Source organism: Felis catus, chromosome B1 (genome assembly GCF_018350175.1).
Source record: "Felis catus isolate Fca126 chromosome B1, F.catus_Fca126_mat1.0, whole genome shotgun sequence".
Classification (NCBI taxonomy): Eukaryota; Metazoa; Chordata; class Mammalia; order Carnivora; family Felidae; genus Felis; species Felis catus.
In genome coordinates this window covers 66,052,206-66,067,411 of record NC_058371.1, presented here as the reverse complement: position 1 = coordinate 66,067,411, position 15,206 = coordinate 66,052,206, and the positions used below count along the sequence as shown (strand labels likewise).

The 15,206-nt window shown below is 32.0% G+C and overlaps 1 protein-coding gene across 4 annotated transcripts in view; it reads right to left on the bottom strand.

Moving 5' to 3' along the window:
- Nucleotides 1-15,206, bottom strand: part of FSTL5 (follistatin like 5) — a 786,930-nt gene that overhangs the window by 489,711 nt on the left and 282,013 nt on the right. For all 4 annotated transcript variants that reach the window (XM_045055718.1, XM_045055716.1, XM_045055717.1 and 1 more), the window contains exon 4: nucleotides 10,146-10,394. In XM_045055718.1, coding sequence (XP_044911653.1) covers nucleotides 10,146-10,394 — 249 coding nt within the window. The remainder of the gene's footprint in view (nucleotides 1-10,145; nucleotides 10,395-15,206) is intronic.

The window sequence follows — 15,206 nt, the reverse complement described above, 5'->3', positions numbered from 1 at the left end:
TCTTACTCCCATCCACATGTCTGTGTCTCCTGATCACTATATATATATATAGATATATATAGATATATATCTGCACATGTATCTGCTCCTCTTTTGAGAAACACTCTTCCAATGAGCTTTCTGGAACATGCTTACTATCTCACTTCCTCACTTACTATTTTCTCTTACAGACTCTTACCAAGTTAACCATGGCCTTAATCTTTCCAAATCAACGTTCATTTCCTAATCCCCATCATACTTGATTTCAGCAACATTTAATCCAGTTCATCATTTTTTCCTCCGTGAAAAATTTTAATTAGCTTCATGTATCCACACTGTCTTGGCTTTCCTCCCCTTTCACTGCAGACTATGTATTTGACTCCTTTACTTGCTCTTTGTCCATCTCCTGACCTCTGAGGGTGAAATACAATAGAGTTCTATCCCTAGCATTCTCTGCTTCCCAATGTGCACTCATTCTTTTGTATATCTCAAGTATAAAGTTCCATGCCTGCCTCTTTATTAATATACTTATAAATCCTATATATATGTATCCTCCTTCAAATTCTCCGTTGATTTCCTGACTCAGATCCAACTGCATAAATGGCATTTTTCCTCACTTGTGTAAAAGAGATTTAAATTTAACTGATCTTAAGTGCATATGTATATATTTTCTCCTCATATCCATTTTCAAATGTGTGAGTCCCCCAGCATTTCATATTTCAGTTAATGACTTCTTATTTATTTATTTATTTATTTATGTATTTATTTATTTATTTTTGCTTAGCTCATGTATTTAGTTCCCATAAACTCCATGTCCACGCCCAAAACAGTTGTGTTTAGGTAGTCAGACAACTTTGTACCATCACTGGCACTTCTGTCATCTTGATTCAAGCCAGCATCATCTCTACTCTCTTTTGGGCAACTACACTTAGATACTAACTGAGTGCCCAACTGACACCTTGCTTTTCTGTGCCATGGAATTCTTATCCAACTAAAACAAAGAAACATTTTATGTCTTTGTTTTTTTAAGTTTATTTATTTATCTTGAGAGAGAGAGAACACAAGTCGGGGAGGGAGAGGAAGAGAATCACTGTCAGCACAGAGCCCGTTAAGGGGCTGATACTCAACAAACCTTGAGATCATGACCCGAACCAAAATCAAGAGTTGGTGCTTAACTGACCAAGCCACCCTGGTACCCCAGAAACATTTTATGTTTTAGTTTTGGCAAATCTTTCTACTTAATCCACCAAGATTCTTCATTGATTATTCTGGCCTTAATTGTAACTTTTGATTTCCCTAATAGTAACTTAGTTGTTATTACCATCCTTTAAGGGTTACTCACAGACATGTTTCCATACTTTCACCTAAGGACTTTTGAGCCACTGTGTTACAATTAAAATGAATGAAAATCATCAAGGAAGACCTATCTGGCACCTAACTGATTTGGAATTATTGGGAAGAAACCTTTGGAAACAGTATCAATTGTTGAATTTACTATGCTACCACTTTTTACATTACACCTCTATGTTAAATTATTATGGATTTTTGAAAGTCGTTATTGATTTATGGTAAAAAAAAAGTGAAAATTTCATTTAGAAATCTCCACTAATACTACAAACTTTTGTTCTAGACCTATTTGTAACTGTTTTTTTATGTTATTTTATATTTACAATTCTCAATAAATGTGGAGATAAATGCCTTATTCAATAGAAAATGCCTTATTCTTATAGAAAAGCTAAAGTCAAATTTTAGTACAATATTGTTTCTACACATTGTGGACTTTAGTTCAACCTGGTTTCATATACAAATCCATTCATGAACTTTGGTGGTTATGAGTGATCTCTTTAGATATCATCAAGGGGAAAAAATACTGACAAAATGTAATCACAACTTATGCCTAGATTTTGGGGGAAGACTTTTAGAAAGACATTATACAAATCACTGGAAATTCATATACTGATTAGAGAAACATATAAAAACCATTCTTTAAAGTGATTATCATGTAAGGGAACACATGAAATGCTTCACATCTGTCTGAGCACACACTACCTTCTATTGTAACCATGAGATTGATAAATAATTTACAGCTAGATGATGTGGTATTTTGAACTAAAAACAAATTGATTGCATATTACGGTATTAAATTAATTTGAATTTTTGTTAATTGAACTGAAGTTCCTTATACTTTTCTTAACCAGTATTCAAAACAGAAACATTGCTAATTACCTATGCTTTACATTGTGCTAGAAAGTGCCAAATCTTCTTTCTTCAGGGTGATTCCCTTCAAATATTTATTTTTTCCCACATAACTATCTGAATGATAACCACACACAAAGCGTCTCATTTTTCCCATTTGGTTTAAAATTTTTAGCATTAATAGTTTTCAAATGTCCCCTAAAGTATATATACACCCTTCAGAAAGGATTTTAAAAGTGAAATATGAATCAGACTAATAGAGAACAATTTTCAATTGCATTTTCTAGAACATTTTATCCCCAGTTATATATGCAGAGTGTAATCATTGGAAAGTTTTTCATCATCATGTTTTTGCAAAAAAATGTCAAAGAGAAGAAATTAACCACATTAAAAAATAATGGTTTTAACAATGTTCTTCACTTTGTAAGTTATAGCATTTAAAAATACATATTCAGCATTTGAAAATAGGATACTGAAAAAATAAACATGATAAGTGAAGGTTCCAGTGAGAGACAATGACTGATACAATGTTTAAACAGCTTCAATATACAAGACAAGGACAAGTTATTTGAACTGAAAATGTTCTTATTTTTTTCTGTCACTATTGAATATTGTGTTTATAACTATTGATGGGATATTCATATATCCATAGAAAGTATGAAATAAAATATTAAACTAAAATATTTACTCTATAACTTGAAATTGAAGAAAAATGACATAGCATGAAAATATACAAAAACAAGATAAGACTATCCATGTATTTTTGAATGTTAAATTTAGTTCCTATAACGGGGGGAAAATGAGAAAATTTGACTAAAATTAAACGCATCAGTAAATGAATTTAGTCTTTAAAATTTTTTTTCTCTTTTTTGGAGGGGGGAATAGGAGATTGAAATAACTTTGTAACATATCTAATAGATATTCTATTTATAACATAAGATCAGCAAAATCAGCCTAAAATAAATCTGTGCAAAAGGTGACTATAAGATAGCATCTTAAATGTCAACCAAGAAACTAATAATAAATGTATTTTTTAACAATAAATATATTTCTAAATTCAAGTTAGTTATTCTTTCAAGTATTCTTATCTAAAATAAAAAAAAAATTACTACCATAAATTAACCTATTACAATCTGGCAAATTCAGTTATATAATAATTTAACCTGAGTCTTTTGATGTAAGATTATAACCTAATGTTAACCTAAAATAAAATCTGTGTGGCTTCACAGACTCAAATTTGAAAATTTATTGCAATCAAATGTTCACAGTTACTATATAAACGTTACAGTCGTAAGTATTATTATCTTTTACTATGTTCTTCAATTGGCTAAGAACTATATCAAATGCATCACTTAATCCTTAAAAATACCCAGTGAGCAAGAATGTTTCCAAATAGTGTTGCATGTTCTTGGAAATCACTATTAAAAGTAAAGTTTTTAAAAGACATGGGCAAGTAAGATGTCATGGTATTATATGTTTAAGCAGAACATTTGCAGCATACGTACCCTAAAAGAGAAGACAGAATCCATTGGTTCTTGTCCCAGCAGCATTAACTTGCTATGCGCATGTCTGCCGGTCATTTTTAAAACCTTAGGCTTGTTGCCTTCTCTATAGTATATTGGCTTATTATGATAAAACAGTAGTATAATACGTGAAGTGTTTTAAAATAAATACCCAATGTATTACTATTATTACTGGTATTCTCTCTCTCTTACTTTCTGGTTATATATATATATATATATATATATATATATATATACATATATATACATATATATAATATTTGTATTATATATATTTGTATTAATATTAAATATTATATTATATATAAAATATATATTATATTATATTAATATTATGTATTATAAATATACATATATAAATATATAATATTTATTTATTTTTGAGAAAGAGAGAGACAAAGCATGAACGGGGGAGGGTCAGAGAGAGAGGGACACACAGAATAGGAAACAGGCTCCAGGCTCTGAGCGGTCAGCACAGAGCCTGATGCGGGGCTCAAACTCACGGGCTGCGAGATCATGACCTGAGCCCAAGTCGGACGCTTAACCGACTGAGCCACCCAGGCGCCCCTCTGGTAATGTTTTTTAATACATTTGTTAAGTAGTCAACATCTAAATCTCTTTTTGGATCATTTTTCATATTCTGTGTAATATCTACCATTTATCTACTGTTTTTCTATAAACAAAAGATAAACCCATATAAAATGTAATGTTTACAGAATCTTTAGTCCTAAATAAGAGGAGAAACAAATATTTGGTATGATTTTAATAAAAATGGTAAGTTTATGAGTATACACACTACAATGATTTCTAAAGAATATTATATAATGTTACGTAATGAGAATACATAGAATTCTATATTTCCCATTAGGATTGAGAGAGAGTGGCGACGAAAGTATATTGTTAAGTTTGATTAAATGTTAAATGTAATATAAATTTTAAAAGTGAAACACAACTCAATTTCATATCACCAAATTCAGAAAATTTTACCATAAATCTACCCAAATATGGCTGATTAATCAAATTTTGATGTTGTGTACAAGGCTTTCAGAAGGACTAGAGCTCCTATGTCTGTAATATGACCTTCAAGAGTTAACAACTATAAATTTTGTTGATTTTATTAATTTCACTACCACCCTGCAGTTCCAGTTGGCTAACACTGACCAAAAACAAAATTAAACGAACAAGTATCTGGGCATCACTTTCCAAAGTTTAAATATTTATCAAGATTACTGTTTTTCATGAAATGGCATAAAAAGTAGACAGAAAATAGAAACTTTACAAAGCTTCAAAAAAAAAAGTAATCTAAAAGCTCCTCTGTGTTAACACACAGCAATTACTGTTATATTTTAAAATATCATTGTATCATTGGTAGCCTAGTTCTCTAGCCCAATTTCTACAAGTCTTATCCTTAAAAAAAAAATCAGGTAAGAGAACGAATTAAAAAGTGGAATATGAATGTCTCTCCAGATTATACCAAAGAAAAAAACCCACAATGTCAGATCTCATTCAAATAGTGCACACATAGCCATAAAAACCATATTTCCCAAGTTGTTATTGTTTGTGATTCACATTTAAATGCACACAACATTTGCTTTTATGGCAATTTTATTCTTAGCACAGTAAATGGCAAAAGGGTTTCTGTTCAATTGACTTTCTCATAAAAGGCTTAATTCCTTATTCATTTTGGCATAGGTTATATCTTGAGTTTCTTACTCTAGGTTTTGTCTATTCTCTGAGTAAGTAAATTCTGCTGTGTACGACAGACTGACCTGGAGTCAGGGTGAGAGGAAATTTTACTTGTTATAAGTGATGTGAGTTGTAGAAGTTAGAAGCTGTTTGGGGGTAGAGGTGGGGATGGGAAATGACTTTAAGCCCAAACTGCCATCACAACGAATAGCTAGGCATTACATAAAAATATAAAAGTTTTATGCTGTGTGATAGGATTCAGCACAGTTCATATCAGAATGTGCTGCTTTGGCATGAGAATTATTTTCAGCTGAAGACAATAAAGCCCTACAGATGCAAAAAGGGATTTTTGCCCCCCCCCCCCATACTCCCTTAACTGCCTAAAAGAATTTAGATAGAGGCCCTAGAGCTATTACTAAAGGTAACTTGCTTTTTTGGTTTGTTTGTGTTTTTGTTTTTGTTTTTTTTTTTTTTGGATAAGAAGAATTTCTCAGCATGACACAGCATATATATATATATATATATATATATATATATATATATATATGTATATTTTCCCCCCCAAATGTTTTCTCTTCCATCTACTTATGAATTATTTTCTCCCGTTTGAAGTCTTAGACCCTTACCCTCTTCTTACTTCAGGGCTGCATATAAACCTCAATTTCCTGTCAGTGGATCTCAAATTCTCTTGGGGGCCCTATGTATATATAATTAAATTTATCTTTCACCTCTTATCTGTCTCATGTCAATTTGATGATTAGGCCATCCAGAAGAATGTAGAAACGTAGATAAAATTGTTTTCCTTCCCAGCATATGTCAAGTGTCATCTTAAAGTCTTTGATTCCAAAAAAACAAATGCTACATTATTCTTTCTTACTTCAGCCAGTTTCTTTGTAATTACATAAATGTGAATAGAAATAAATTTAAAGATGTTTTATTACTAGGTATATTGGATACTTTATTTATAGTTCCATAAATCATAAATCATTAAAGAAAGTTCTTAGTGAATTAATGTCTCTATTTAAGTGTCAGTAAGAGTAAATGCTAAGCATACTATAGAGGCATTCAAATATTTAACAAATATAATAAAAGGAAGATATATAGATATAGTTATAAGCATATACATATGTATAAAGATGGAAATGTAAGTCCTTTTAACTTACACTCTAATCTTAATTTTAAAACAATCAATAAGCATGATTGTACAAATATAATTTTAATAAGTTTAAGTATAAATGGCAAACATAAACCTGATAAATTTGGTATGTGAAATAGGTCTTAGCCTAAAATTGAAATAATTAATGAATAATGCAAACCATACTGTCTTTAAAATTGTCTTAGTATTTGCTAATAGTTTCCAGGTTTTTTTTTTATTAAACTCTTTCTATTGAGGTTATATGAGTCATATGAGGTTGTATGATGTTGTATATATGAGTTTGTAATAGTCATATGAGGTTGTAAGAAATAATAGAGATTCCTTGTTCCCTTTACCCAGTTTCTACCAATAGTAACATTTTGAAAAGCTGTAGTACAATATCATAACCAACATATCATCTTTAATACTACCCACTGATATTACTCAGATTTCCTGTTTTACTTGTAACCATGTGTGTGTGTTTATTTCTATTCAAATGTAACAATGAGTATGTCCCTATATTCACCACCATAGCTAAGAAGATATAGGATAGTAATAATCTATCAATATTTTACAAAAATGTGTTTGTTTATTTATTTATTTTGAGAGACAGGGTAAGAATGAGCAAGTAAGGGAGAGGCAGAGAGAGAGGGAGAGAGAGAGAGAGAGAAAGAGGGAGAGAATCCCAAGCAGGCTCCCACACTGTCAGTGCAGGGTCTGATGCAGGCTCAGACTCCCAAACCTATGAGATCATGGCCTGAGTTGAAATCAAGAGTCGGATGCTCAACCAAATGAGCCACACAGTTGCTCCAATACCCATCAATATTTTAAAGAATTAATTTTAAGGCGCTGATAATCTTTTAAAGCAGATGTTAACAAGCTTTTTCTGGGAAGATTCAGACAAAATGTTTTTTATGTTTTGGGGGCCATACTATCTCTGTTGCAAATACTCAATTCTCCTTTTGTTGTGCAAAAATACCCAAAGAAAATTTCCTAAATTAGCAGGTGTGGCTCTGTTTCAATAACACATTGCTTTAAAAAAATGGACTGGATCCTGAATTTGGCCTCTAACTTCCTGTTTTTTGATTAATGTTCTAAGGTTTGCTTAATTACCTTTTATTAGATCTAAACTACCAAATTTTTCCCCCAAAGGAGGAAAATTTGTTCCTGTTATTTAGTTTTGATTTTTTTCATTAAAAATCTAATTAAATATAGGTTTTTAGCATTTCATGAACTTAATATTTTGATTTGCTTCTTCCTTTAGGCCATTATTGTAAACAATATGAATTGCAGACTTTCTAGAGGAAATAGAGTTCACAATCACAAGGATTAATTTTGGCCATCACAATGATGTCAGGCCTTCAGCTATAACGAATCCTGTTTTACACCTAAAACTTGACCAACTGCACACCAATAAGACAGGCAACTTATTGTTTGTTCTATATTATTTAGTTCCCTTCTGCTGAAGCAAAGTCCTTTCGTGAGTTATATATATGTTAGGCAAAACCCCAAAATAAATAAGCAGAAGACTCACAAATTCTGAGACCAAAGAAACATGCTAACCCTTGCTAACTAACCCAGACAATATTAATAAAATTTTAATACTATATATAAAGAGATAAGGAAGTACTTTGACTTGCATATGGTGAAAAAGTATTTTGAAACGATCATAGATGTGATAAATATGCTGAGTATCAGTCTAAAAAGCAAAAATTTTTCAAACCATTGTTTTATGAACTCACAAGGAAGGCAACGTTCCTAGCTATATCCAGTTCTTCCACCTCCATACTGATATACACATTGATTTGCAATATGCCAAAGCATCCAGCAATAAAGTAGAACATTAGATATTCCAAATGTTTTTTCTCACGTGATAATTTACTATCATATGTTTCCATATAATCATTTACAGTGTGTCGGTTGGACAAAACTTCATTTTGGGAATATGATTCTAAATTACCTTAATAGAATATTATTTATATGATTTTAGGATGTTATACAACATTAGCACAGTAATATCTGCACTGTACCATCTCAGGTCAAAATGACAGAATTGGGGCTCCTGGATGGCTCAGTCATTAGGCATCTGATTCTTGATTTCAGCTCAGGTCATGATCTCACAGTTCATGAGATTGAGCTCAGCACATCAGTCTCCACACAGACAGCAGGGAGCCTGCTTGGGATTCTCTTTCTCCCTCTCTCTCTGCCTCTTTCTCTCCCTCTCTGACAAAATAAACAAATAAACTTAAAAAAATGACAGAATCAATTCTCTCTCTCTCACACACACATGCACTACTCTCTCATGAGTTTTAAAGCACAATGCTAATAGAATTAATTATAGTTATTTGTAAAATAGACTTGATAGAAGAGGGGAGTAAATAGACTTGAAACCACAACAACTGATATTCTTTCTGTACAAGAAGATAATCTGATACCATAAAAATTTCTGTGCATGTATTCAAGTTGCACATAGTTTACTGTTGTGAGGAAATCTATTCTTCTAATTTTACTTCAATTATATCAGTAGGTGTCTAGTGGCCACACTGACTAGAGTATTACCCCTTATATCATTTGAAAAGTTCTGTGCATAATTTTATTATTACGTTGGAAATAATATTGTATTTATTCTACCAAATTTGAAAAAGGAACGTTTTTAGTCATTTACCTTAATTGGTGCACAGATGAAATAAATTATATTTCAGTCATACATTTAAGCTAAGAATTAAAATATCAGACAAGATTTAATTGTAAGTAAACCTCAGGAACATTATGAAAAATGAGATGAGGAACCAATCAAAGATGAGAAATCAAGCTGATCACTGACCTATTCGAATGATGGAAGTTCCATACACTTAAGACTTCAGAATTTCAGTGTGGGTTATGACAATTAATAAGCAAATATTCTCTCCAGTAGAAGCAAATAGAAAATGAGTTTGTGAATAAATAAATAACATTAAAAATGTCCAAAGATTTATTTATATATCATGTTAAAATAATTTTTCAAATCACTAAATCAGCAGTGCCTTTTCGTAGACAATACCAATGATTTTGAGTACCATGAAAGTAAACACCAATACTTTCAGATTTTATATTATTGTCATCTCAAATTTACTAATTAAATTTAGCATGAGTTCTTCAGAGTTATTTAAATGGACATTTGCAGGCTCCATATAATCTGAATTATGTGGTGCAAACTGAAACCCATCATTTTTAATCAGGAAGAAAGGAGATGTTATCACAGCATGGCTTGGCATTCACTATTCACTCAATTCCACTCCAGGTGCTTTCCACTGGGTGGATTTGGCCTGTTGACTGAATTGGCCTCCCTGTGTCCTAAGATAACTGCCATGATTGGGAAGCCATATGGTGCAATGCTGTAAGCTATATTAAATTTGAGTCAGATTTTGGCCAACTTTGTACTCATAATTGAGATTCAGAATTGTATCCATGTAAATTTCTATATACTTACTGTTTATTGATGTGATTAAACTCACAATCTTTTCCTTTCCACTTTTAAATATTTCCTGATATAAAATTGTGTTAGAGGTTAAACTTGAAGTTTAAAGGCAGTAGTTGAGAAGATGAAAGAAATAGAAGGTGACACTTTAGGTCCACCCTGTATTTACCTTTAAAGAAGCAGTCTTCATTGTGAACAATGGTAATCTTTTGCTTTTTCAGGCAAGCAGCTCTATGCACTTCGCAGTGGTTTTCGTAAAATTCCCCATCAGATCCACACACAGGTTTGTAGTGACGTTTGCAAAGGTCCATACAGGCACATTCTGCTTGCCCTGTCTCTCTGCCGATGACACAGTGCCTTCCCAAACCACAGTATTTATTTTCACAAGACCCCAAAGGGACATCCTGAATCAGGAATCCTGAAGATAAAGAAAAAAATCATTTGTATTCATTTGCCTAAATGTGGCATGTCAAAGTGTGAAATAAAAAAATTCTAAGAGAAATGCAGTATAAGCAGGGTTCAGTTGTTGTTCTCAGTGGAAAAGAGGCTTGTATTAGACGGAGACTAACTTTTGAAAATACTCTCAACATTGCTCCCCTCTTCTCCCCATGTGCTTGTAGCTCTCTTCCATCTCTCCAGTGAGTACTGTGGTCCTTAAAAACATGATCCCCAAAATTAAATTGCCTGAGTTCAAATCCTAAGTCTACCATTTATTAGCTGTATGTCTTTGGATAAATTACGTCTTTGTGCCAAGTTGTCCCATCTGTCATATGATGGTAATAGTATAGACCACCTCCTAAAGTTGTACAAAATATTACATGTAAATAATCCACAGGAATGACTTTCCTGTCATAGAGTAAATGTTCTATTTCTCCATAGAATCCTGGAGAAATGACAGGAGAATGACATGGAGAAATGACTAGGAGAAATGACATGTATGTATAAAAAGCAGGAAGTAGGAATGGAAAATTATTGTGTCTTGAAAACTTCTTGATGGGTTCTTATAGCTACTCCTTTCTTGTTTTGACCTTTGCCACTTGACAATCACTAATACAGTTCTTGACTAAATGAACAAATCATGAAGAATTCAATTTTCTTGTTACTTATTCAGTTTAACAGTCTCCATTGGCTTCAGAAAAAAAAAAAGATGGATCCAACAGCCTTGTACTAAAACCAAACTAATCACCTATAATCCCTGCACTTTCATAGGCAGATCTGGCTTTTCTTTTTTATCTGACTGGACTTTATCTGACTGGAAAGTGAAAATTATCAGTAAACTTAATATGAATATATATGTATATATATATATATATATATAATACATGAATATATATGTATACATACATGCATATATATATTCAGAGAGAGATACACACAGAGATATATGTGTGCATGTGGATATATGTGTGTGTGCATATATATGTGTGTATATATATGTATGTATGTGTATATATATATATATATATATATATATATATATATATATATAAAACAATCAATGACACCTATATATTGCAAAAAAAGAAAAAAATTGTGAAGTAATAAATTACAGTAAGTTTATTAGACATGTAGTGTATATTTTCAACTTGTTGATTTAAAACCATTGCTCCAGGGCACCTGGGTGGCTCAGTCAGTTAAATGTCCAACTCTTGATCTCAGCTCAGGCCATGTCCCAGTGTCATGGTATTGAGTGCCATGTCAGGCTCTGCACTGAATATGGAACCTACTTAAGATTCTGTCTCTCCTGGGGTGTCTCAGTGGCTCAGTCAGTGGGGTGTCCAACTTGGGCTCAGGTCATGTATTCACGGTTTGTGAGCCTCCTGACAGGCTCTGTGCTGACAGCTCAGGCCTGGAGCCTGCTTCAGATTTCTCTCTGTCCCTCCCCTGATCGCACTCTGTCTCTCTCTCAAAATAAATAAACATTAAGAAAAAAATTAAGGGGCGCCTGGGTGGCTCAGTCCATTGAGCATCCAGCTTCATCTCAGGTCATGATCTTGTGATCTGTGAGTTTGAGCTCTGCATCGGGCTCTGTACTGACGGCTCAGCTGTGGGTTCTGTGCCTCCCTCTCTTTCTGCCCCTTGCCTGCTCACACACACTCTGCCTGTCTCTCTCTCTCTCTCTCTCTCTCTCTCTCTCTCTCTCTCTCTCCCTCGAAAATAAACGTTAAAAAATAAATGAAAATAAACTTTAAAAAATTTTAAAAAAGATTCTGTTTCTCCCTCTCTCTGCCCCTCCCCTGTTCACCCACGTGCATACACACATGCACATTCTCTCTCTAAAATAAATAATAAATAAATAAATAAATAAATAAATAGTATGTCTCTTCACATGATGACATCATAATGATAAGGAACATAGATTCTTATACAGAGTTTAAGCCATAACACCACTAGTTACAACTTTCAGGACCTTGGGTGAGTACCTAACACGTCTGTAAATCAGTTTCTTCATCTGTAAAATAGAGATATCATATCCTCATAGGGTTATTAAAATTAAAATGTTTGGCATATATAAAAATGCATTTAATTGCTGGTTATTTTTATTAATACTATATTTTTAGGGACTAATTTTCATAAGGCAGATATATACAAATAAAAAGTATTTTAAAAATCGATTTTATTTGCTTTTAAATGAAACCTATGCTGTACTTTTATTTCAATACATATGCATGTATTTCCAAATGGAGTATAACAATTTGGAACATAATATTACAAACAAAAAAGACCAATACTATCAACTGTATTTTTTAAGGTATGGCTTTTGATAGCAGTTTAAATTGGAACAAATTTTCTTGAAAACAATTTTTAAATATTTGAACCCTTTGATAATATATTCCAGTTGTTGAGAATGCAGTCTATTAACTTATAAAAAATAAGAAAAATAAATAAAAAGGTAATATAATTTATTTAACAAACCTTCCTGATGTGTTATTTTATATGATACCTCACTGAAATATTTTGTTACATTTTGTAAAATACATTTAATGTGGTAGTTTCTGAAGTTTGGCATGCATTAAAATGGCCTAGAGGAGTTGTTAAAAGATCAGTTCTACCTCCAATCCACTTAAGAGTTCTGATTCAGTAGATCTGGGCTATGTGTAGCCCCAAATTTATATTTCCAAGTTCCTATGTGATGATGGTACTGTTGTTTCTGAGATCATACTTTAGGGTCTTTGATTTATTGAAATCCTACTTTATATTTAAAATAAATATAACACAAAGGGAAAGACTAGGTAAACAATTAAACAATGCCCTTAAGTGGGAAAGATGAGAAGTATATGGTACCAATAAAAACATATAAAATAATGTAAGAAGAAACTAAGAAACTTAGAAACAAAGAAGAAGCTAAGAAACATAGAAAAAACTAAGAAAAGATAAAGTAAAATAAACAATTTATTAACTAGGTGGATATAATGCTGGGCAAATTTTCCTATGTTTGTATTACTGCTTTTTAATGTTCAGTGCAATACATTTTTTTAAAAAGTCCAAAATTATGTCAACTGTGACTCTACAGTAATGACTGATTTGAATCTGGAAAATCTTTTTTTCCTCATCCTTATGCCAGTATTTATGCCAATTGTTGATCTAATGTTGACAGAGTCCAAAATGTGAGTGCCAGGAATCTGACTCACATACTTGCATTTTGTATAATTTTACACCTTATATTTCTTTGTGTTCTTACTATCTTACTAATTCTAAATAGTTTTATTGCTATCAAATAGTTTAAGATTTTTCAAGAGAATATTTCATGTTTTTGCTATCAAAGAATGAGTTTAATGTTTATTAAGAGAATCTGATTATTTTACACTTTAGTCACAAAATGAGTTGGCTAACTGAATCAGTAGTTTTCTTCTTAGCGAGGAATGCTCTGCTAAAAATGAAGTCATTTCTGGTATATCTGATGAATTGCATTCCCAGATTCTCTCTTCTTTTTATTTTTTTTTTCTGTCTCAAAGCCTATACTCTACTTTAGAGATTTATATTAGGATATTGGCCATTTTCTAGAAGTTAATGAACTAGTTCGAAGCTGCATGTTGCATGTAGTTGCTACAATTAAAGGAAATTTAATTAATTCATATGCAATCCAAAAGAAAGCTCATATTATGTAAATGAATAGCTAGAACATATCCTTTCTGACAGTAATTATCCATGACTAACACTGAACTTAAGTTTCAGCTGAGATTAAATCAATTTAATCTGATCAACATGTCAAAGATTTCTTTTAAGTACATTCAGGCAGATGACACACTAAATGAATTTTAATCAAGAACTTATATCCTGCTGTCTCATAACTTGATAAAGTAACATTTGTTCCCCAAAAAAGTGCTGTATGTTTAACAAGTACATCATTTTATAATTTCTATGCCTTCAGAGCAGTATAAAAACTCCTCAAAAGATTTGAAACAAAGATGAGACCTTTAAAGATAAAAGACACCAAGTTATAAAGCAAAATAATTCCATAGAATTCTAAAAATTTTTTCTTCAGATTCTCAATCATGATGCAATCCTCTTCAAGTGATTACATATATAATACAATTTACCAAAGAGTACTTAATATAGAATGGATCTAAATTGAAATAAACTTTAATATAATGTACTTATTTTTATTTGTAAGGTGCTATGTTAGTTGCTATAGGACAGATGAAAAGAATCGTCATTGACACTTTTTGTAGTGGCTCACAAAGGGCATAAGGCAGGATTTGAGTGTGCCCAAGTAGGGAAGGAAAGTTGGAGGGGCACAACTTGGAGAGTTAGATGGATAATAACAGGTAAGACCTCACAAGCAATGTATCATGTCACAATTGAGGTTATGTCCTACAAATGGATTCGGAGTTCAGGAAGCTGCTCTAGGATTAGACACGGTATGGAATAAACAGATACTGGATTGAAAACAGAAACAGCAGACGGAGGTAAAAGATTGCGATGAGCTAACTACTTCTAATGATTCCAATGGAATATAAACATAATTAATTTAGAGTGCCAAGTTATTTGAGGTGTTAATTGTCTCATAAAAATGTATAATGCTAAAGTACCAAATATAAGTATTATGTTAACTTTGATTTGTTAAACAAACAAACAAAAAAACAGATTTTAGAATTGAACAGGATTACAGTCTTTGCTTTTCCATTACATATTAGTCTGACCTCATCTAGGCTGTAATGTCTTTAGGTCTGATATTCAAATGGTAAAATAAAAGGGAACTGATAAATTATGTTCAGATTTACTCTCA